Raw genomic sequence first — 23,828 nt, 5'->3', positions numbered from 1 at the left:
GTATTGTCAAATCCAGGATGAGACCCTAGTTTTGGAATACTGTATTTATAAAAGCACATTTAAACACTCAGAAGCTTCTTCTGTTGGTCCACAAATGGCTGGGGAACAGTGCTAAAAATCAGACAGTTGTAAGTATTTAATAGCAAATGATTATTAGCATGCTGCCCATGTAATTATTTGTTGTGGCTTGACATAGCTTGGTTTTTAGTTAAAGGAAAAATCCAAACCCACTACACTATTAGAGATATAATCAAACAAAAACTATTCAAAAGTGTTGGTACAAAATTAAAATATTTTAATGAAACCATATGCCATAGTGTTTTAAAAGGTCCAACAAGTCAGAATGTGTTTTTAGCAGATTTGTGAAAAGCATCAGGCTGTACCTCATACCACTGCTGACCACTTGTGTTCTGGAGAAGCACACACAGAGGGTCTGACTTGGAACCAACATCTTTATCCAAGAGATTGGTGCAGGCAATAGTCAGCTCCACCTTTGTCACACACTGTGCTGCCATCTGTTACACTAGAAAACAGCAACAGAAATCATAATTAAAATGGACTACAAAGCAAACAATAGGATTGTCACAATGCATTTACTGTCTAAATAATCACAAGAAGTGTTAGCTTGTCAAAAGTGATGATTTGAGGTTACAAATGCAAATTTTAAAATTTATGATGTACCAACATTATAGCATTATTACTGTCACACTATTTTCTTTTTCACACAGATATAAAAATTAATTTCAAAATCCACATATAAAAAACAAGATTAAGTTTCTGAGAATGTTTGAGGATCAAAATGAAAAATGGGATATACCTCAAAGAAGGCACAGTGTTTTGAATTGCTGACAACAAAACTTCACTTTAAATGAAATCCAAATGAATGCCAGTATCTTATAATGCAGGTATTATTAATTCCATGAATAAGGAAATCAAACTGTATTATATACTCCTCTACCAAACCTTTGTAACAAAATGCTGAAACCATAAGCATGGCAGAATTGGAAAAGGCGTTTAAGCAAGTAGCAGGTGATCTTGCTTTAGTAAATCTACAAAAATAACGACAAATTATAATAATAAGGATAAACACTGTGAAGTCAAGTAACCACTTAGAAATTGGGGGAACTGTTCTTTCTGAATGAATCTGCAAGGCCAAGAAGGTCTGAGCACCAGATAATTTTCTATATATAAATTTAAAAAAAAAAAATCTCCATCATTAAGCACTTCAAGGATAGACTTGATCATTTCCAACAACCCTTGCAGAAGTAAACCTCTACAGTACAATTGTCCTTGATTCAAAGACTAAAACTTCCAAATCTTTCCAGAAGCAGCCTACCCTGGAAGCTCCCAAGCCTCTTTTAGTTTCAGGTTTGCCTTCCCTCCAGTAAACCCACAGTCTAGACTAAGTTTCCCTCTGGATTAATTTATCTTAAAAGTGCATGAGACACCAAAGAGAACAAGGCAGAAGGAAAGGTAACTGCTTCAATCTGGTCAGTTCAGTAGCAACATACACATTCCTATTTGCATATGAAACTATACTTAGCCCAACCCAGCTCTCTTCTTTTCACTGTATTCGTAAGATTTTTCATGAAAAGGAATGATTTTTTTAGAGGCAAAAAGGGAAAGGAACAAAGAATGGAAAAGACAAAGAACAAACTGAAAATAGAAGAAAACATTGTGGGGTCAGAGGAATTTTCCTGAGGCTTCTTGTATTCCACTAGGGCATAATTCATATATTGTCTCATCTCCATTTTGCTATCTCAGTGATGGACCTTTTGGAGGCTGAAGTACATGTAAATTAACTGTCAGAAGCATGTCAGATTCACAGAAATCCCCATGCACCTCCCAAACACCTAAATGTGTTCTTCTTTGAGTATCTTTTTGTTCCGATGGCTTTATAACATTTAATTCATTGTCTTTGATGGGAAAAGAGTGAAGGTCTAAGCACTAAAATAGTTTCTAAACCAATGTTTTTTCGGCTTAGAAAGCATACCTCTTAAAAAAACTCTACCCCTTTTCTCCCGGTTCTCTTTTTATACTGGTATTTTCCATTCCCTGTTGCTTTCCTGGCTACCAGACAGAGCTCATTAACAGTCAGTGCCTCTCCCACAGAATCCAGTGCAGACCAGTACACGACTCCTTAATGACCGTTTCCAGAAAAACAACTTTCTGCTGACAAAATGATGCTCTAACTCCCACTGATGCTGCAACAGCAATTAGAAAGGGTTTGCATGAAACTCAACATAATTTAAACTTGAGTTGAAATGCATTTTCAAACCAGTCAAAATTTTCTACCTTTGACTTGTCTGAAACCCCTCATTATTAAGAGTCCTTGAAAGCACTTACTCTTTTTAAGTTAGTATTTCCAAAACCACTGGTAAATGGATAGCATTCAGTCAACCTAAAAATATGGTCAGCTTTTTCCTCTTTTTGTCCATGTGTGTACTCACACTTCTTGTACATTTCAAGTACTTTCTCACACGAACACATCAATTCTGTTACTGCCTCTCCTCCTCCATGCCAACAACTCTCCCTCTATGCATCTCATGCAGGAAAAAAACAGATTAACAAACAGGTGCCATGCAAAAAGCATCCTTTAGCATAGAGAAGGGAAGAATAAAAAGGCTGATTCCTTTCCCTGAAAAGCAAATGTTCATTTGAGATGCAACAACTGTGTCCATATTAGATAAAAGACAACTTGTAACAAGAACATGCATTTATCTAAGTAGATGACACTCAAAATCCAGATAAAGAGCAAAATTCTGCAAAACACAAGATGGTGATTTAATCTTTATCATTTCCAGTTTTGAAAAATCCAAGATGAAAAATAATGCAAGGCATTTTTCTCAGAAGTTTTGAGAATACTAGGAATCAATATTTGTATAATAGGTTGAAGAGGTCTGTAATACTAATACATTTCAAGAAATAATTTTGCTATTTTACTCAAAAAAATATGTTTCTCCATAAGACTGATACATTTTACTGCAAATAGTTATATTGATTTTCAGCAGAATTATAAATGTTAAAAGTTAGTAAAATATTTATTAGCAAGAAAAAGTTACGTCTCATTAATCCAAAGCAGTATTTAAGGTAGTGAAACTTCGTAAATAAACAAGAGATACTTTGACAACCTTGCACACCCTACAGAATTTGCAAGGGGCACACATGCTTCACATGTGTGAAGTCAGGAGTCTTTCAAACAGCACTATCTGCAGGAGCTCTGCTCATGCTGCACAAATCCTCGTCATCCCAAATGCATGAAAGGAAGAATTACTCCAACTCCACCCAATTCTCCTCACTTCTAATAGCCTGTGTAAGCTGAAAAGTTTCCAAGGTTTGAGAGGTGGATGGTAGGGTTTCTAAAGATGATAAACGTCCTCAAGGATCAGTCACTGCCAGGTAAGCAAGAAACATCTTCTTGAGGACTTGATGCAAAAGACCCTGGCAAATTGCCATCTTTCCAGGATGGTGAAAATAAATCATGGCTGCACTAGTGCATTACCTCTTGAAATACCATTCTACAACACACCTAGTAGGCAAACCAAATGTAAACTATTCTAGATACATGACTGGATTACTTGAACATTTGGAATTCTGGAATCATTTTACATGGACAGATTATATTCTTCAGGCTGTGGTAGGATAAGCCTCAACTGCCAGTAAGTTACGACACACAACGAGAGATTTAGTTATTTAACTAGTTAGTGTTATTAAAGTAGCTGTACTCCCCATTGGTCACATTTAATGGAAACCTTTGCTTTTCTCAAGCTATCAACTTTCCCTCCATGTAGGGTACCATAAGAGAGTCAAAACATACCAGAACGTGTGCAGGTGGTAGCTCAGTTGTTCTTTTTATTGAAATAGCTTTTATGATTGTAGAATCATATCAGACTTTAAAAAAAAAAATCTGGACAGGAACAGATTGAAAATTAGTATATATAATGTACATCTGAACTGCAGTGATGTACAGTCACAAGGGATCCCCTGCCATGTCTAGGCAGCTCAAGAGCATGATTAGGTCAACTAAGACTACGACAAGTCTTTCTGCTTGAGCTGCAATAATCAAAGCAAAAAATCTAAGTCAAGGACTAGTCTTGTCTTGCAGTTTTATAGATCAGAATGTTCTTTGAACTCGAGTGATGATGCTAATGAAGATAAATGGTACCCATCAAACAACAGAGTCATTGTCTGTTTTCCAATAGAAACTGCAAACATGGCACTCCACCTGGAAAGGAACAGATGTATTATCAGAATCATCTAACACTGCAGTTGGGAACTGCTAGACTGTAGCAATCCTCTCCATGCTGCAATGTCAGAGGACAGTATTGGCTTGCCTAGATAACCTTGCAGAGCATTACAATGACATGTTCCCAGTTACAGGTGCATCCAGTCTGACAAGCAGAAATACCCAACTAAAAGACAAAAATACTAAGGAAGTGGGTTTGGCATCGGTGTCTTTAGTCACAAGTCTCAAACCTGTTCTGATGGAAATTTTTGCTGCCATTGAACATTTCCTATTTCCTATGAACTGCTAATGGAAATAGACCAAAAAATCCATAATTTTTAGATATCTTGGGGCCCAAATGAACACACAAAGGCCACGAGAAACTTGCAAATAAAGTCTATTCCTGATCAGCTAATCTTCTTGCCATAATGCTACACTTAAGCATTTTATGTCAACTGGGTGCCAGACAGAAAAGGCCATGTCTGCTGCAAGAAGCTGACAATGAAATTATGACAAATATATGCTTCTCCTCACTGATAGGGCTGGTAGCAACACAATTGCTAGTGATCTTGGGCTACATGCATATAAATGCGTATAAATCTCAAGATAACTCTTCAGTTCTCAAAGAAACAGACCACCTCACAGGAAACAGACATTTCATATGAGGTTACAAAAGCTGAGACTGTTTCACAACCTAATTTCATCACTGCATTTGAAAAGAAAATCCCAAAAAAACCAGCTTCTCTAAAAATCCTACTTCCAGATCGAAATTCTGGCTCCTCTTTTTAGTCTGTTTACAGGCAATACAGCTGGAAAAATTGTCCAGCTGATGTGCTGACAAGCTAAGTACCAGACACAGCTTGAATCATTCTGTTTTTGAAGAATCAAAAAAAAAGCCGTGAGTGTAATCTTTATTTTCTAATAGTACAGCTACAGCTATCACTTCCTGGGCCATAGCTGTGTCTGTCTGGGAGGGTAGGAAGGCTCTGCAGAGGGATCAGGCTGGATCAATGGGCCAAGGCCAGTTGTATGGGGTTCACTAATGCCAGTACTGCCTCCTGCACTTGGTTCACAATAGCCCCATGCAGCACCACAGGCTTGGGAAAGACTGGCTGAAAATCTGTCCAGTGGAAAAGGACTTGGGAGTGCTGGTCAACAGCTGGCTGAACATGAGCCAGTGTGTGTTCAGATGGCCAAGAAGGCCAAAGGTATCCTAGGTTGTGACAAAAAGAGACACTGGCCAGCAGGACAAGGGCAGTGATTGTCCCACTGCACTCGGCACCGGTGAGGCCACACCTCAAATCTTGTGTCCATTTCTGGCCCCCTCAATTCAGGAAGGACAATGAGGTGCTGGAGCATGTCCAGAGAAGGGCAACAGAGCTGGTGAAGTATCTAAAGAATAAGTCATATGTCAAATGGCTGTGGGAGCTGGGGGTGTTAAGCCTGGAGAGAAGGCTCAGGGATGACCCTACTGCTATGTACAACTCCCAGGTGGGGGCTGGCTTCCTCCCACACAACACAAACAGGACAAGAGGACATAACCTCAAGCTGTGGCAGGGAAGGTTCAGGCTGGACATCAGGCAGAATTTCTTCATGGAAAGTGTTGATAAGCATTGGAATGGAGTGCCCAGTGAGGTGGCGCAGTCATCACACTCAGAGATGTTCAAGAAGTGTCTCATTGTGGCACTTAGTGCTAAGGTCTGGTTCACAATATAGTGATAGGTCAAAGGTTGGATGTGATTATCTTGGAAGTCTTCTTCAGCCTAAATGACTCCATGATTCTCATATCCACTATTTATCATGCAGGAAAGAATTAGAGTATTTTGAACTAAACCAGTAAGATCAGGCTGATGAAACCCTAGTGACCACACTGCTCATTTTAATGAGGATTATGCCAATCAAAAACAAAAGCTAATATTTAAGAAATCTGAAGTATATGCATACATAAGAATGGAAGCATAGTTTCCTGTTTGGGAAATGAATCATCTATTTATACAAGCTTTATGATACTCCATTAGATTTGTAGCACACTGGTACTACACAAAGAAAATATTAATTTGACTTCTAGGACACCTGCTCACAAAATTACTTCAAAACAGTTATTTCTAAATATCTTTCCAATGGTTTTTTTTTTTTTTATTGTTTTGGGATTTTTTTGTTAGTTTTTTGGGGTTTTTTTAAATCCTGTATTTTTCATGTGTGTTTGCCCTTTCAGCACATCTTTAATTCTTGGTTCTTCCCAGCATCTTCCTCACACAAAAGTATTTTACATGATGTTTCAAGTGAGCTAAACTGTAAAAGGTAATATTGTGCCTTGAACAAGAAAGTTAAGAAATACAGATACCCTGACTTAAAAATGCAATTATTTTAAGCATACAGCAGTAAACCAGAGGAACACACTTCTTGCATATATGTTTATATTCTTTATCAGAGTATCTTTATTCCATGTAAAACCATCTATCAACTAAACAATGTGAACGGTATCTTAAATTGTATGCTCTTCATTGTAATTTCTCTGTGTAGAGCCACTGACTGACTACATAATTAAGATTATTCACAAGAAAGAAAAACTTATCTCACTAAAACTTGCTGTAGTTTATTGTAGAAACAAGACGTAGGTGAACACACACTTTAGACAAATCCTTTTTACAATTCCTTTCAAAGGATGTTGTGACTCTTCACTGTTACAAATATTAGTTCTTAAAAATGAGTTACAGTAACTTACCAAAGAGGTGTGCCTCCGGGCCTCTCTGCAAAAGGCTAAGGCTTCAACCAACAGTAGCACTAAAATGTGAAATGAAATGAAAACCAAGAATTGTTATTCCCATAGATCAATCAAAGAGGTTTGAAAGCGTATGGTTTGAGGAACTACAGTTCCTCTCAAAATAAATAAACTGTCCCACAGTTTTATGTGTCCATGAAAGCAGCACTGTAAAGATTACTCAGAGCCTTTGTTAGAGAATAATATTTACTAAGTACTATACAAGTCCATCAAGAAAATCCTTTAAGATTTTAAGAACAAAGACCTGATTACTGTTTTTGTCCTATTCTTTAGTTTATTTTTTTTAATAAGGTGACAGTGGATTAGAGTAAGTAAATTAAAATCAGTGGCTCCCGATGTTGTTTATGCTCTAACAAGCCTGTGCATCCTTACACAGCTAAAGGATGACTAAGGAAAGTCCGTGAAATCAGTATTCCACAATGATCCAGGACATCTCAGTATAAACAATAACAATACTTTGAAACCAACAACCACAAAATTGCACTTTATTGTAGCCCAGAGGTACTTCAAACCTTCCTGTATGCAAACCAAGCACTCTCCAGTCAGCTGCCCCTCAGTTCTGAATCACAGCAGCTACTTGAACTCAGCATTCTCTGTGTCTGGAAGGCATCATTCATGCTCTGCATATCCACAGGCAGTGGCTCCAAAGACAGGCACACAGCAATCATGCTAGTTCCTGGAACCATCAGATAATTGCACATATGCTAATCACCTGCCATGAGGAATTTATAACAACCCTTCTGGGCAGGAGAAGTACCAGAAGCAAACTGCCATTACTATAACTAACTCAGCTGCCTCCTAACTGTGCCTTTGATAAAGGACTGAATGAAACTGCACTTGATCCATGCAGTTTCATTCCAGATGGAATGGATCTAGAGGATATAGTCTTCCTTCAACCAGAGAACAAAGTACAAAGCAAGTGATCCAAATTCGTAAAGACTATTCCTTAAACAGAAGCTTAGATCCAGCAGCCAAGCCCTAAAATTCCTCTATTCATAAATCTTTCAGACACTTAATAATGCCCTTTCTAAATGTCTCAGCAAAAGCATCTCATCTAAAGCAATATTAAAGATAAGCCAAAGAAATGAAACAGAATCACAGAGTCGATGGAAAAGACCTTTAAGATTATGAGAAAACCCACACCACAATTATACTTCCTGCCTACTTGCTTGCACAAGCCATACCACACCTTCAAATGTCATGCTAGGAGGGGCCAGTATTAACCTTCACCTAACTGATCTACAAATAGAAGTAATTTCCTTGGGTTTAACAAGAACTAATATCTACCAATACTAAGCTGATAGTATATTACTTATTTGACTGACTTTCACAGGAAAATAAACAGGAAAGAATACAAAGTATCTTATTCCTTAACTTTGTCCCTGAAGGTATTTCCTTTAGGAAGCCATGTAATGACAGCATTTGTTCCTAAATCAAATGAAGGCAAAAAAAAAAAAAATTTAATTACATCCCTGGAGGTGTTTAAGGGAAGAGTGGACGTGGCGCTTAGTTGAGATTTTAGTTTTATTACCCCTAACACTATGGCTTCCCTTTAGCATTCAATTCTGGAGAAACATTTGGCATAAAAGAAGGCTGTACAAACACTGTGGTACCAATTCTGCTACTTTAGAATTCCTGCAGATGACATTTAACAATAGCTTAGTTATTCAGCCTACCAGAAATAGATTATTGTTTACAACAGCTGAACCAAAATTAGTCTAACAGTTACCTATGAATCTGCATAGATTAATTTTATGACATTTAGCACAGACATATTTGTTGCAAAAAACACTGCATTCTTCCCAACACCACAACGGATAAACAAAAGGACCTCTGTCTCTTACTTCCTGGATATCTTTCCTGATTTTTTTTCTTCTACTGCTTATGGTACTCTGCATGCACCTCAAAACATCTTTCCTCTGTGTCTATGGACATATAAAGTTAAAATATAAAACTCCAACTGAAAAAAATAGAATAGCTGGGATTCATTTTGATTGTATTTACTTTTACTAAACAAACTTTTTGCACCACCACAGAACTATATTTTATTCGAACTTTCAGGGACATAACACTCCAGGAAAATAAATGTAAGTGCTGGAGGCAGGGCAGTACATATTATTTTGAGATACTTAATGTGTTTTGAAGATGTAAGCAAAACTGAAGAGGTTTCACATTTTAAAACTTCCCTAGTGGAAGAGTAAATTATGGCAACATGAACATTATCTAAGGTTTGTCTTGTATATATTACGCAACTACAGTGAAGAAAGAAAACAACCACCCACTCAACTAGCAGCTCAGAAAGAAGAGCATGTGGTTTTCAGGAACGATGCTGACTCTCGACAGCCTCCTCTCCCAGAGGAAAGAGTGCTTTTCAGAGTGGCGTTTACACCGCCACAAAGATCGGCACAGCGGACTCAAACCTTCAGGCCTACAGCTCTAACTTCATAAAGTTCCACTCCCTGCGGGACGGCGGCTGGGCCAGCGATTCCTCGATCCCCGCGGCACCAGCAGCACCAGCAGCAGCAGCTGGCAGCGCGCTCCGTGCCCCGGCGCAGGAAGCGGGGCCGCACCTGCGGGGACGTTTCACGCGAGGAACGGCTAGGATAGCAGCCGCCCGGAGCCCTGTCCTGCCGCCCCAGCCCCGCACGGCTCCCACAGGACGAGGTAGAGGGTCCAAGAGCTTAAACCCCAGGGAACACGGCGAACCCCCACCCTCACCTGCAGCGCGGCGCCTCCGGACCCCCGACCCGCGGCGGCCACACCCGCGCAGCCGGGCCCGCCCCGCCCCGGGGCGCAGGCGCAGAACCGCTGTGCGCCCCCCGCCGCGGCCGGGCCAGGCCGGGCGGCCGCTTGGGCCTGGTGTGGCTCTGGGCCCGGCTGCGCAATGTCCGGTCCTCGGCACGGCGGGCTGGCTGGCCGAACGGATGGCCCTTGGCCTTGTGTGCCCCCAAGCCCGGGCAGGGCCGCGGGGCGGAGCGGCTCCTCCGCAGGCGGGGGGCGGTGCCGGCGGCGGCGATGGCGGTGCTCATGGCGGCGTTGGTGCGGCCCTTCAGCCGCGGCCCTGCCGGCCTGGGGACAGCGCTCCGGCGGGAGGCCATGGGCGGCCCCTGCGGCCGGGGGCGGCCGGGGACTCAGGTAGCCAAGGTGCCGCTCGGTGCGGGGCAGCGCGGCCGCTTCCAGGGTCTACTTGGAGTGCGCTGCCCCGGGAGGCTGGGGAGTCACCGACCCTGGAGGTGTTTAAGGGAAGACTGGACGTGGCGCTTAGTGTCACGCTGTATTTGACGTGGTGGGGTTCGGTCGTGGGTTGGACTCGGTGATCTCAGAGGCCTTTTCCAACCTAGTTCACTGTGATTCCCACGGGGTGTGGCTGCCTCCGCGGAGCCGCTCCGCCGGCATGAGGGAGGGAGGGAGGCGGCTGGAGGCTCCGGCATCGCGGGCCGTAGCAGAGGACTGGATTGTGCGAAATCTGAGCCCTGGACCCTTTAAAGCAGTACGGATTTGATTTGTTCTTCTAACCTTGTAATGTGCTCCGTTCTTACGGTTTATGTTCAGCCTGGTGCTCTGTTCGTGCTTTCAGGCGTAATCCTGAGCTTCTGTTGAATATACTTCACATACTCGCTGGTGAAGTGGCGTTTTGTCTTATGAGGGATTTTTAACATTTTAAAGTCTTTTTTTTTGCTCAGAATCTGAAATATAACTGGTGGCACAGACGAGAAAAAACTTAACGCGGAGTGATAATGTTCATTAATACCTATCTTATAATCCTACACAGGTGCTTAGAAAAAGCCTTCAGAGGGGGGTTGTGCTTTCAACAGGGTCCTTTTTGGTTTATGAAGCCCATAAGCTGATTTCTGGCTTTGCTGAGGTTCATGCAAGCTTCAAAGGTAATATTTTCAAATTTCGAAGTGTTTTGGTTATTCTGATGTGTAATTTAAAATTTTAGTGCCAGAATTATAGAGGAAAATGGTGTAATGCTTTTGATTTTTTTCCATTAAGACTGCATGCAGGTCGTTTCAAGATAGGATCCTTTTGGATTGGTTATGGGTGGTGTGGTAGCACTTCAACAAGTGATTATTTCAGGTGTAACCGAAAGCAGATTAGTATCTCCTTCTGTGAGGGAAAGGACACGTGAACAAGGTTGATAACAAATAATTTGTTGCTCAATCTTTAACTCTTATTGAAAAGATATGGTCTGTTAGGAATGCAGACCAAAACTTAATCTATTTTTAGAAATTCTAGCTAGTTCAGGTTTTCAATATTAAGACACTGTGATTTCTGTTTAATCTAGTTGAGCAGCACCAAGATAACACTTCATATGAAATTGAGAAATGTTTTCTATTTCTATAACACTAAAAAGGAGGAAGCAAAGCCTTGCTTTACCTACTAGAAAGCAATTTAACAAGTGGTAAAATGTTTTTTCTTATCCTTTGAATAAGAATAATCTCACTGTGAGAAGGACAGTCACAATATCCTAAAAGGGGATATTGCTGCAGACTTAAAACTTGTCTGTCTAAATAAGGATTTTCAGAGTAAGCCTAACTGAAAGGAGAACAAGAACTGGATGCATGCTCACTGTGTAGCTGAGGTAGTAGCCAGTTCAGGTAGCCTGTTTCTCTGTGTCTCAAAAAGAGGAACATCTTAGATGTTTATGCAGATAGAAATAAAAATTTGGATAATAAACTTTTGAATGGATTAGGAGATGTTTCATGTGCTATAACAGAAGGAGCATCAGTGAGTAGATTTGAAATAGCTACTCAGTACACAATTAAGAAATAAGAATAATGAGGAATAAAGAATTCATCATTTCTCATGAGGAACATAACACTGCTTAGTTTCCTTTGTTGTTTTCAGTGCTCCCACATGAATCTGACATTTACATTGCCAAAAAAAGCAATGCTAACGGGCTTCCTATACAACACTTGTAATAAATATGGTAAAAAAAAGGGTAAACTAGAAATACCTGTAAAATATTCTAAAGTAATCAAAGTATAACAATTTGCATTAAGCACATTGTGGGAAATGCATTCAGAAATGTTGAGTTCTGAGCATTTAGTCATTTGATATGTTAGTAGTGTTCGAATCAGCAAGCAAACATAACTGTTTAGTGAAGATCATACTGAAGATGTACCATGAAGCTCATTTTAGACACTAAAATCCAAAGTCCACATAGATTGTTATCTTATTTTTGAAAGGGTTGAAAGAAGACATTTAGAGACAGCAAGGTTAAAAATTATCCAGGATATATTGATTTATATTCTAGGATCCTTTTAGGCTGAAGAGGAGGCTTTTGTGTTCAGTAGCCTTCAATGTTTTGCTTGTACTGTAAAGGAAACTGTGCTGACTTTAAATGGGGCTACCATATATAGTAGGTAATTTAAAAAGGAAAAAACTTATAAACATGATTAATTTTTATGAAAGGGATTAGAGCTTATATTTTGACTTGTAAGTTTGATCATGTACACAGGAGTAATACCAAAGAGACAATAAGCATAGGTAAGAGGTCTGTAAAAAATCAGAGAAGGCTTTTGACTTAAAAGATAATTTTTTGATGCTTTTAATGTTGGCAGAAGAGTAAACTTGAAGTTTGTTCTTCTCCTGTGCAATTACATATATCAACAAAATTACCCATCTGCTTCCCTTTGGGTATTTTTCCTTCTAATTCCATCTTTTGTCATGCTATAATCCTCTATAGTGTGGTGTTTGATAGTTCTGTTCCCTGTATACTGTTCCAAGTACTATATTTATATATTATTATATTTGTATATTATTATATTTATCCAGTTGTGGAAATTATATTCCCCAACCACTGTTGCGTTTCAGACTATTTTCTAGAAAATGAAAGTGTCATAAAAATAATGGTACTTAATTCAGAAATTCATATTTTAGAAAGCAAATTCTGATTTTCAAAATTACTTTTGCTATTAGTATCTTGAAGGAATACAGGAATTTCAGTATATTAATTGTATTTTTTGGGTTTGTATTTGGGAAAATCCTAAGGACTTCAGTCAGGAAGCCTTTAGGCAACATTTTGTTTTGGCTTGTGAGTAAATAATGGGACCCATTCAAGCTGCAGTCATGTTCTGGCAAAACTCTGAAGCCATATTGAGAATGAAGAATATTTTTAAAAGTTGGGGGTTTTTTTTCATTGTTATTGTAAGATTTAAATTCTCTGCATATACTAATGAAGGGGCTTTGTTACTCTTAATTCTACTGTACTTGCTCTCCTGGTCCATTTTCTGTACATTTTTTTTTTCATTTCTGCCATTTTCACAAGTTTAAAAATAACTTACTTCTAGTAGTCTGATGCACTGAGAAAGACACTTTGGAATGTTAAATCTGTCCAGCAATCAAAACTGTCTTGCTGAAAGCTGTTGTAGTTTCACTGGAGAGACACCAGTTGTCATCCTTGTTCATCGTTAGTGTTGCTTACTCAGTCCTTTTGTGCTTGTAAGTTTGAAATGATGGCCTAAAAATGAGTTACATCATTTTCAACTAGGTTATCTTGCTCTAAAATGTTTTGGCGATAATGTCTTAATTAACCATAATTTGTTCTTCTGTTTCCACAATTTTAATTCCTTCAAAAGTGGAAGATGTAATAGAACAAGCAGACTACCTGTATGGGAGTGGAGAAACTGAAAAGCTGTATCGGTTGCTGGTTCAGCATAAAAATAGGTACTTCAATGCCTTGGGACATTACTGTGGCCTCTTTATTGTGCTCTTCTGTATCAGTTTTTCAGCTAATATTCTCACTGTGGAATGCTGGAGAACCTATTTTTCACCCTTATGTAAGTAGGAAGGAAGGACTTGTGTTCTTTTTTCTCCCAATGGAAAAATGAAGAAAAAACTGATAGTTGTAGAAGGTGGGGGTTAACCCTGAAGTTTTTCAGTTATGTTGTTTGTTTTGTTACTCTAAGAATCCCTTAAAATACACCACAACATTCTGAAAGACTGAAGTCTCTATTAAATTAGTAAGCCAGTGGTAATTATCTGAAGTATAATAAAGTATAAGTAGTGTTCCATAGCAGGATGTTAACAAAATAAAACTTAAGATCCTTAAGCTTGAACTGTAACCTACAATACACCATTCGATAAAGTGATATAAATAAATACATAACTCTACAGGTGTATGTGCTGGGGGTACAGCTAATCTCTGGGATTGTTTCATCGTTTTTCTAGGAAGAATTTAATAATTTAAGTACAATTAGAGGAAAAAAAAGATGCATAATGATTTAAGTATTCCAAGTAAACATCAATACAAAGCAGTGGAGTGCCAGAAAAAATGCCATCTAGCTAAGAACAGAGTAACCCTTTTCCTTCTGGTGTTTTGAGTGGTACCATTAGGGTTTCTTAAATCTGTTTCTCTTTTGAGAAACCAAAAACCTTTCCTGCAGATGTATTTGCTCTGCAGACCAGAATGGCAGAACGAAGTTCTTGTCAGACAGTCAACAGTAGTGGGTTTTCATTTGCTGTTTGTTACCTTGGGTTTGTACATAGCATAGCATGACAGATGGATTCACTGTTGTCCTATCACCCACTTGAGATATATTTTAAAATACTCCTTTTTGCTTTATTTCCCTAATTGCTTTAAAACATCAGTGTTTCTGTTCCTAACCAGCGATGATGCAGAGTTGTTATGGCGGCTGGCACGGTCATCACGAGATCTGGCTCAGCTTGGGAGTACTTCTGCAGAGGAGAAGAAACAACTGACATATGACTCCCTTGAGTATGCAAAAAAGGCACTTGAAAAAAATGAATCAAATTCTGCAGCACACAAGGTGAGCCATGCAAAACAACTGAAATCTTGTTTGTTGATTTCTGCTTACAGAAAACAGAACAAATGTCATTGTGCTGTTTTAGGAAACTTCAGCATAATTTAATTTTTCAGTTGAAAATGAATGAGACTTTTAGTTCTTCCTAACATTTTTGGATGATCTGAGGTCAGACTTTTCCAGGTGAACTTCCTTTATGGAAACAGAAACATTCAGTGTGTGCAGGACCATGGAAAGAAGTGACTGATCAGGGTGATAACAGCTGATGCAATCAACTCCTCCAATGTAGCCTTAAAAATGTACGTCCCACATATAGTATGCCTTTTCTGGGCCCTGTAGAGTTTCATTGGAAATATTTCAGGTCCTGGCTGCATTCTGCCCTTTTTTTTTTGGTGCTGCTTTCATCACAGAAAAGAGGTAGCAAAATGCAGTCACTTGCCTTGGTATCTTGGATCAGAAGAGGACATTGATTCCCTTTACACATGCAGACCAGCAGCTTGCTCTGATGTTGATTGAGCTGTTCACAAAAAATACTTAAGGCATGTTATTATTTGTACTAGTGGCAGCTGTTCTGGTTTCTAGTTTGTTAAAATGGACTATTAATACAGTGCTGTATGAAATGTTTTATTTTTGTTATTTGAATTACAGTGGTATGGAATTTGCCTCAGTGATGTTGGAGACTATGAAGGAATCAAGACTAAAATTGGAAATGCTGTTATCATCAAAGAGCATTTCCAGGTAATGCAGTTTTTTGCATATGATAAGATTAATGTGTCCAGTATGTAGATTATTTGACAGCTGGTAACTAATTTTTGGTGAAATATTACAAGCATACTTCTGTTCAGACTTCCTAGTGGCACTTTGTTTTTTGGATTAGTGTGACATATGGTCCAGAAATGCCCCAGAAACAAGGAGTACAAATTCTCTCCTGCAGTAAACCAAGTCACTTTAGACGGGAGTCTTGAAATAGCTGAAATGCTTTAGACACCTCTCAGGACTAGATCAATTGTAGCTGTGATATTGAGAAATGGCAGTGTGGCTGTCCTTTTAACTGTGGATTATGTAACAGTAAAGGACAAATGCTGTAGAAGATGAAGAACTCTACTAATTTTATATCACCAGAGATTATATCAAAATCTGAACATGCCAAGTCTCAAATGCAACTTTTAATAGCCTACTAAAGAGAAGTGCTTAGACATCTGTTACTGTCATCAGAATTCTGGAGGTGAGCTGATTAAGTTGTGCACTGAATAAATAGTGTGTTGCCTTGAAATTCTACACACCACCGTCTGGTTTAATTAATAGTAGGGTAACAAATCTCTTTTTAAATGTATTTTAATCAGTGTGTCAAAACAACTTCTTTACATATTGTATTGCTTTTTTTCTCCACGCGCCAGAGAGCCATTGAGCTGAATCCAAAGGATGCTACAACAATTCATCTTATAGGGATTTGGTAAGATGTATTTTCAAACTAAAGTTAGCATATGGCACAGAAAAATGCAAGAGTATAAAATATCTTGCTTGAATTGCAGAACTGCTTGGACTAATTTAGAATGTACTTGGAATTGATGCAAGCAGGAAAACATATTGAACAGATATATAGTACATCATGTCTTAAAAAAGTCTAGCTATTCATTCTTATGCAGTTGAAAAAGGTGAAAAATAATTGTTAATTTATTTATATGGAACTATTAAAAACTCCTTTTGCAGATGTTAAGTTTGCTTCATAGAGTTCATAGTGGGCATCAGTGACAGCAAGTAGTAGCTCATTTTGTTCTGGAGTATGAATGGAGTATTTTGAAAGTTATATTAAATAAAGGAAGCTTATAAATGCATATGTATTAATCAAAAATTATTGAAATTGAATTTATTGCTCAGTGAAAATGGTACTAATGATTACATAGCAGGCAAATGGACTGGAAATAGAACTTCCCATAGTAACCAGGGTATTCTATGCAAGTGATGTGATGGAAAATAATATAATTTATGTGTTAGAGACTCCAGGCAGCACTTCCGGTTATTTGTCAGAAAAAGACCAAAGGTGTTACACTGTTTTACTGGAGATCTCTGTTTTAGGATTGAGAAAAGAAAGGTAATTTATTTTCAGCTTAAAAATGTACTAAAACCCACAGCCAGTTTTTCTGGATTTTTTGGATCCTGAGTATCAAAGAAAATGATAATCTATTGCTCCAGAGTTTTTTACTAGTACAGAAACTTCGTTTTTTCAGCATCTACCATTCATTCCCACATTACCTAACAATTGCAATTGTCCAGATTTTTAAGCAGAAGTATATGCTACTAGCTGACTAAGCCTCCAAGTCCATTTTGGGATAGGAAGCATGTTCTGGAAAGCACTTAAGACATTGTTCCTGTGGAAAATTAGAAAAGATTGAAATGTTAGATTAATACTGTTTTTGGCTCTAAAATATTTCCATCTTGTATATTTAAATGTACTCATTACTGAATTCCAGAGCCATGTTGATCTGAAACTGGCATTTAGTATCAGCCACTTCTTGAGTGTTTTTTCTCTTTTCTCATTCTAATCTGTCCTGCACTGAATCTCTTTCTGATAAGGCACATCTCATGACAGAATTTCAACTCTGGCTATGTATTCCATGTCTTGCCCCCCTCTCCTCCAAACCTTTACAGTTACTCATTTTTCCCCTTCTCTAGAATGCTTTATTTTACACAGTGAATAACAATGGTAATATTGTGGGAGGCTGCTGAAGTGAATAGCATTGTTTAATGTTTGCACCCAGAATGTTCTGTGCGCTTGAAATGCTTCAACAAAAATGTTTAATCCTTCCAGCACCAATAAGATAGGTGACTGATTGATTACTGTGTTATTTAGTAGATAGAAAAACAGCATAGCATGGCTTAGCCTAGAGCACAGTGGTTTGATTCTTGAATTTATTTTCATTCTTATAGATCAGAGTCAAAGGAATGTACTACAGATCTACTTTATATTAATAATTGAGAAAAGCAAAGTAGTGTTGAGGTAAGGCAATGACATTACTCAGTTGTGCTGTTTTTGCAAATACATTAGAATGAAACACACATAAATCATTAAAATCATTCAAGTTCAAAATCTGTCTTATGCTTAGCAATTGCCCCAGTTTTAGCTAATGTAGTTAGTTCCCAGTAAGACACACACCAAAACATCTTTAGTAGCATCTTCAGACATCTTGCTATTTTCTTTTACAGATGTAAGAACATGCTTATTAAACTTGCAGTGTGTCTGCAGTTTTGACTCTTGGAATCAACAATTATGACATCCAGTTTTTATGCTCAACAACAGTTATGAGACTGTTGCTTGAAAACAAGAGAAATGGAAGGGTAGATATAAATGTTTCTTTTTGCTTCAGGTGTTACTCCTTTGCTGAAATGCCATGGTACCAAAGAAAAATAGCTGCAACACTGTTTGCCACACCACCAACCTCGACGTTTCAAGAGGTACAGTATGAAAATATTTTACAGATTATTATTCTCCCCCCAAAGCTGATGATACACTTCTCGCTTATTTTTTCTGATAAAGCTGACCTCATTCTGGAATGAGCATGGAATTGTGAGTTTATAACTGTCAATAATAAAATAAGATTATAACAGGAGAGTAAGTGGTATCTAAAAAAAAAGCCTTTCATTTCCTTCAGTTATAGCACACACAGAATAGTATAAATTATTTTGTGAAGTTTTTGCCTGAGTAACTTATAACAAACTATATGTATTTCCTGTTGTGCTCTGTTGCAGATAACTGTCTGTACTAGTCCAGTGCTGATGATTTATATGATGGTGTTATGCCATGTACTTATTTGCTAGTTCTAATGGCATTTGTCCCCTTACATTAAATGCAGAAAGCAACAGCTTGCTTTGTTACTTAAGATGAACAAATACCCTTTCATTCTCTGACCACATATGGTATGGGGGTTTTTTTCAGTTGAAAGTACTTTTGTTCCTCTTTTGTGTGAAGATTCCTGCTGTCATATACCCTAAAACATACTATCCAGATGTTTATCCTTTAAAATAGTGTGTCTAAAACTGTGTGTGTCTAAACCAGTGTGCATTTTATTTAAACACCCCCATACATATGTAGAAGCTTGACAATTAAATTTGCAATAGAAAACTTTAGTGCAGCTGTTTTAATCTTTGTTTGTTTAGAGCAACTGATAACTGCTTTGTTCTCTTGAAGTGGGGGGGGCAGGCGTCACTAGAAAGTAATTGTAGCAGGCTGCTTGCTGTTACACAGAAAGCAATTTAAGAGCTGATTGAAAAAGAAATAAAACTGTTTAATGGAATGTCAAGCTTGTAAGTTTTGCTGAAAGGCCACTCTCAGAAGAATACGAACTGTCAGCCAGGATTTCAAATACTGCCAGAATGCAGTCCCAGCATTCAGTTCTGTAGCACTTAAACTCACTGAAGAAGCAAACTTGTACTGCTAAGATTTCTGCTGTTTCAGTACAAAATCTGTTTCGTAGATACATCCACACTTTCAAGTTCTGTGAGAGCTTTTTCCCTCCAGCTACTATCATTAGAAAAAGGTAGGGATGGACTGAAATTTTGTATGTGCTGGATGGGAAAATTGTTGAAAATGTATGGATACCACAGATGTTTATCCTCATGTAAGAGGTTACTAACTGGTGCTGTGTGGGAGTCAGTTCTGTCTCAAATATTTATTAATGACTCAAATAATAAGATTTGTTTCATCTATTAAATTTATACATGAGAAGTGGATGGGGAAAACTGCAGATGTGTTGGATAGTACAAACAAAATTCAGAATTTATCTTGACAGGTTGAATTGGAAACACAATCTAGTTTGGTAGGAACAAATAGGAGGTACTACACTCAAGGAAAAAGTGGTAGAGGGATAGTTGGGTAAGTACTAGTTCTTTTAGGATAATGTCAAATCTAATTGTACATTGAATGAGAACTCAATAGCATGCTGAATTAATAAAAATAAGATCATGGACAGGAACTCGTTTCTCAGGTATGTGTATAAGGCTGTAGTTTGACAGTTGCATCGAGTTTATTCTGCACTTTAAGGACTACAACTTTGTCTTTTACAGGCTCTTCGTTACTTCCACATGGCAGAAGAAGGTAAGTCTTGTGGCTTGTTTTTACTGAAAAAAAACCTTTCAGGATTGAAGACTTGCAGTAAACTCTAGCAATCAGTGTATCAGTATTAATAACTGTAGGCACCAAACCCAAAACAGTGGCATTTGATCAGCTGATAAATGTGGTGTGCCAGTTCACCGTGCTGTTACATTGGGAACATTTTACCAGAGATACTTAAAAGTATGTTACACACTTACTAAAGTACGTTACACACCTGGTATACATCACTTACAGTGTAACAGGAAGATTTTTGCAGAGTAAATACTAAAGTGAAATTTGTACCTTCCTGAGACTAAATTATTCTTCCCTAAGGAATTCAGCAGGAGCACAGGGAGGCAGAAGAAATAAAAAAAGGGAATTCTGTGTTACTTTTCCAGAATTTTCTTAGAGTTCAAAAGTCCTCTGTATTCTAAATAGAAAACAGAAAAAGCAGACTTTCTATTATTTCAGAAGTAATTATGATCAGAGTGCCAATCTGACAGTTAAACTGTCCACATGATATAAAATAAAATAATAAAATAAAATATGAACGTGTTATTTCTCCAGGAGTTAAGCCATAAGCAAAACTCACTAGCTGAAAGATAAAGGAAGACAAGGGAAGGCAGTGTTCTATGCAAGATTTGTACATATTTAAATTATTGAAGATTAGAGGAAAGGCTCATGCTGTGTCTTCCCCTGAGTGTCAAGTAATGCAACTGTGAATAGGGACAGTGAACTTCATCTCAGAATTTGCCTCCAAAACACCTCCATATGTTTTGAAACCTGACCTTAAATCCAGCAGTAGAGAAAGCCTGTGCTGTAAGTAGGAACAGCAGGCAAGATTAGTCTTTAATAATGAATGATGCTTTATAAAAGCAAGGTTTAAATCTCTCCTTAAAAAATGTTCAGTGTGGATGCAAATAGTTTTGTTTTCTTCTGTGCAGCAAAACCTAAGCTGGTATCTGTATGTGCTAGGAAATGTGCCCTATTTTCCCTTGCCTATACCTGCTAAGCTGGCTGCATTGTGTGTTGTACCTACCCTAGTAGTAACAATGTTGTACCCTTTTTTTCCGGAAAAGCCCAAAACCTGCAGAGCATTATGCAAATCTGTTATGCATTAAGATCACTGCTTTGCTCTTTGTGAGGAATCTAGTGTCAGTTTATTAACTAACAATCTCCTAGTTAATATAATTGTTTATGAGACAAAAATTAGCAAGTGGAAGTTTTACATTGGCTTCCTTCTGACCCAAAGCCAAACTATATTTTCTGAAACCAATATCAAAGTTTAGTACCTAAGTTTGGTACGATGTTAATTCTCATCTAGAACTTTTCTCCTGTCTCTATGCAGCTGATCCAAATTTCTACAGCAAGAATTTGCTCTTTTTGGGGAAAACATACTTGAAGTTGAACAATAAGAAGATGGCTCTTCTGTGGTTAAGCAAAGCAAAAGAGTATCCTGCACAGACAGAGGAGGACAAACAGGTAGGAAGTTAAAAGCTGTAATCGTACAATCATATATTGTATCCGACGTGTATGACATCATGGCAGTGGAATGTTTTATAAAATTAACTCAGGGGAAGTTAGAGTTCAGCACCTTTAATTCAAAATCACATCAACACCAAAAAATTCTAGTATGTTACTAGCTACCTCTGAAAATAGTGGTTGGAAATACTATTTTATTCATAGCAGAGAACTGTTACCCTTTCCTTATGGTAGTTGCATAGTGCTGACAACGACCTGGCCTTAGCTGTGTTGCTGAAGTTCAGGCAGGCACCTCACTAGCCTGTTCCTATGTGAACACAGATTCACCTTTCATATGCCTGAAATGGGTAAGGTAGGAATTACATTTTGAAATAGCTCACAATCATGTGAACACAAGGAAGGAAAAAACCCAGATGTACCAAAAACCTAACATTTCTAGGCCCCTTAGGAGAGATTCAGGTGATCTGAGTAAGACAGATTAAGAAAATGTATCTTCAACAGCAAATCGCCAGTGCTACATGCCATGAGGCACTTAATTACCTCTGAAACTCTGCAGAAGGATTCTGGTTTGGAGGGTAGGTATCTGCTTCCTACCTAAACATTCAAAGTACTTCCAGGAGAGGTAATCCATTAGACTTCTTCATACCTGATAATGCATTCAGTATAAACCAAAGCAGTTGCAATTACCTTTCAGAAACAATCCTGTTAGCATCAGAACTAACGAAACCTCATTTCCATTTGATTTTTCTTATGGCTGATAGACCTCTATTTCATTTAGCATTAAGCTGCAGTTGAGATGCACATTCTGAATGTCCATACAACACTCTGAATGTCCAAAGTAAGAAATACTTTGGTAGGATTTTGTATTTCACACATCAGAAAAAACACTACTGAGGTAGTATTTCAGAATCCACCTGCAGATTTGCTAGTAAGCCTCAAACTGTTTCTTCAAAAATTGAGTTCCTTTAGTAACATCTTTCAGTGGAAATAGAAGTGTTACATTCTTCCAGTGCCTTGCACAGTGTTCAGGAATTTAATAGCCTAAAGGAGTAGTGGTCTCAGGTGTGTAAGAAATTGGTCAGTTCTTCTGACAGTTACTAGTAGCTGGAGGCACAGATGAAACCAGTGATCCCAAAAACTTGTCTTTCTTTAGGAACCATACAGGAAGTATAGTCAGGAGTGAATTCTGTGCAGTAGCCAAGTTGTTAAACCACTGATCAATTTCAGCTACTTGGGGCCTCTTGGTACAGTCATCTATTTCCTAATCTCTTAGATGAGTGTAGAGCTGCTGAACTGAGAAAGGTGGCATTCTCCCCATTCTCTGGCTGAATGTATAAAATGCAGAATCCATTGGGAGCTAGGCTTGATAGCTTGATAGCTGGCTAACGCTGTCTGCATGGCTTGCTATGTCATTACCAGAAGTTTGTTGGGTTGGAGGTTTTTCTGTGGTTTGAGAAGGGAGGGAGAGGATGTTGAGATTTTTTTTCTGTTATGTTTTTTATTGGGGGGTGTTTAATATTAAATGTTAGAGATCATATTAAAATTTTATTAGGTTATAACCAGAAACCTTAGACAAACAGAGCCTCAGAAATGGTCTCACACTTCTTAGTCACTTCCTAGGGTGTTGAAAACCCTAGGTTGGTTGGGTGTGGTCAGAAGTAGGACAACTTCCTGCATGCTATTATTGGACTGCAGCAAATCAAGAACTAGTATCTGTATTCAACACAAATAAACTTCATTTATGTAATAAGTGAATTACATGGAAGACACTGCTTAAGTGTTTTATTCCTATTCAAATATTGAGCATCTTAAACTACAGAAGAAAAATTACTTTTTCTAGGACTGTTCTGAATTTACACAACCACAGTGAAACACTTGGGTGCTTGTGAGGGAAGTTTTACTAGAATAGCCTGTAACTACCTGGGGCTGTTATGTTACATTTATTTCTTTCAGGTACAGAAAGAAGCTTTGGAGCTGCTTAATTCCATATAAGAAGAAACAAGATAATGGGAATTCAGTGCCTCAGGTTTGAGCAGCATAGGAAAAAGGCCCCAAATACTATTTTGGTTTACTAAAGTACAGCTCAGACCTTCCATCTCCCTGTCATTTCTATTAAATTCTGAACTGGAAGATCTGTTTCATTATGTGATCCTGTCTGTTCATTTACATGGGAATTTAGGGGACTTCATTCACAAGCAGGGTCTATAGTTAGACAGAAAAGGCTGAGAGAGTGATAGCATGGGTTTTTAATTAAGTTTTTTACACTTTTAAACTACAAGTTATTTATAAGGAATAATAAGAAACATGACTAGCATAAGTTTAAAGAAAGGAGGGACAGGGTCATGACATAATTGTAATCCTGCAGTTTTTTCTATAGTGTTTTCCTGTGAGATTCAATGGTCTTGAAGAGTAACAGATGCTCCTACAGATTTACCATTAAGGCTGCACCATCTTAATTGCAATACTCTTAATTGCAATGCT

The 23,828-nt window shown here is 38.1% G+C and overlaps 2 protein-coding genes across 5 annotated transcripts in view; one reads left to right on the top strand and one right to left on the bottom strand.

The window, feature by feature from the left end:
* The window catches only part of CPNE3 (copine 3), a 28,831-nt gene extending 19,041 nt beyond the window's left edge, over positions 1–9,790 (bottom strand). For all 3 annotated transcript variants that reach the window (XM_015616880.2, XM_033512324.1, XM_033512325.1), the window contains exons 1-3: positions 9,726–9,790; positions 6,951–7,009; positions 384–523 (exon numbers count right to left, since the gene is read on the bottom strand). In XM_015616880.2, coding sequence (XP_015472366.1) covers positions 384–515 — 132 coding nt within the window. In that variant the 5' untranslated portion in view covers positions 516–523; positions 6,951–7,009; positions 9,726–9,790. The remainder of the gene's footprint in view (positions 1–383; positions 524–6,950; positions 7,010–9,725) is intronic.
* A 210-nt stretch (positions 9,791–10,000) lies between these two features.
* Positions 10,001–23,488, top strand: RMDN1 (regulator of microtubule dynamics 1). 2 transcript variants are annotated; one of them, XM_015616925.3, is made up of 10 exons: positions 10,001–10,142; positions 10,780–10,891; positions 13,592–13,679; positions 14,623–14,782; positions 15,425–15,514; positions 16,174–16,229; positions 18,142–18,229; positions 19,838–19,868; positions 21,214–21,347; positions 23,301–23,488. In XM_015616925.3, the coding sequence occupies exons 1-10, from the start codon at positions 10,023–10,025 to the stop codon at positions 23,337–23,339; spliced, it is 918 nt and encodes a 305-aa protein (XP_015472411.1). In that variant the 5' UTR covers positions 10,001–10,022; the 3' UTR covers positions 23,340–23,488. The 2 variants fall into 2 exon arrangements, with proteins under 2 accessions (XP_015472411.1, XP_015472419.1); XM_015616933.3 differs by lacking the exon at positions 10,001–10,142 and adding an exon at positions 10,271–10,497.
* The last annotated feature ends 340 nt before the right edge of the window (positions 23,489–23,828 follow it).

This window comes from Parus major, chromosome 2 (genome assembly GCF_001522545.3).
Source record: "Parus major isolate Abel chromosome 2, Parus_major1.1, whole genome shotgun sequence".
Classification (NCBI taxonomy): Eukaryota; Metazoa; Chordata; class Aves; order Passeriformes; family Paridae; genus Parus; species Parus major.
Note: the sequence above shows the minus strand (reverse complement) of the source record. Positions and strands in the feature narration are given on the sequence as shown.

Bases quoted from the DNA above. Each gene is read 5' to 3' on its own strand.
- RMDN1 (XM_015616925.3), top strand. From the start codon at position 10,023: ATGGCGGTGCTCATGGCGGCGTTGGTGCGGCCCTTCAGCCGCGGCCCT. The intron at 14,783-15,424 runs GTGAGCCATGCA...TTTGAATTACAG, and splicing joins CAAATTCTGCAGCACACAAG to TGGTATGGAATTTGCCTCAG. The intron at 19,869-21,213 runs GTAAGTCTTGTG...GTCTCTATGCAG, and splicing joins CTTCCACATGGCAGAAGAAG to CTGATCCAAATTTCTACAGC.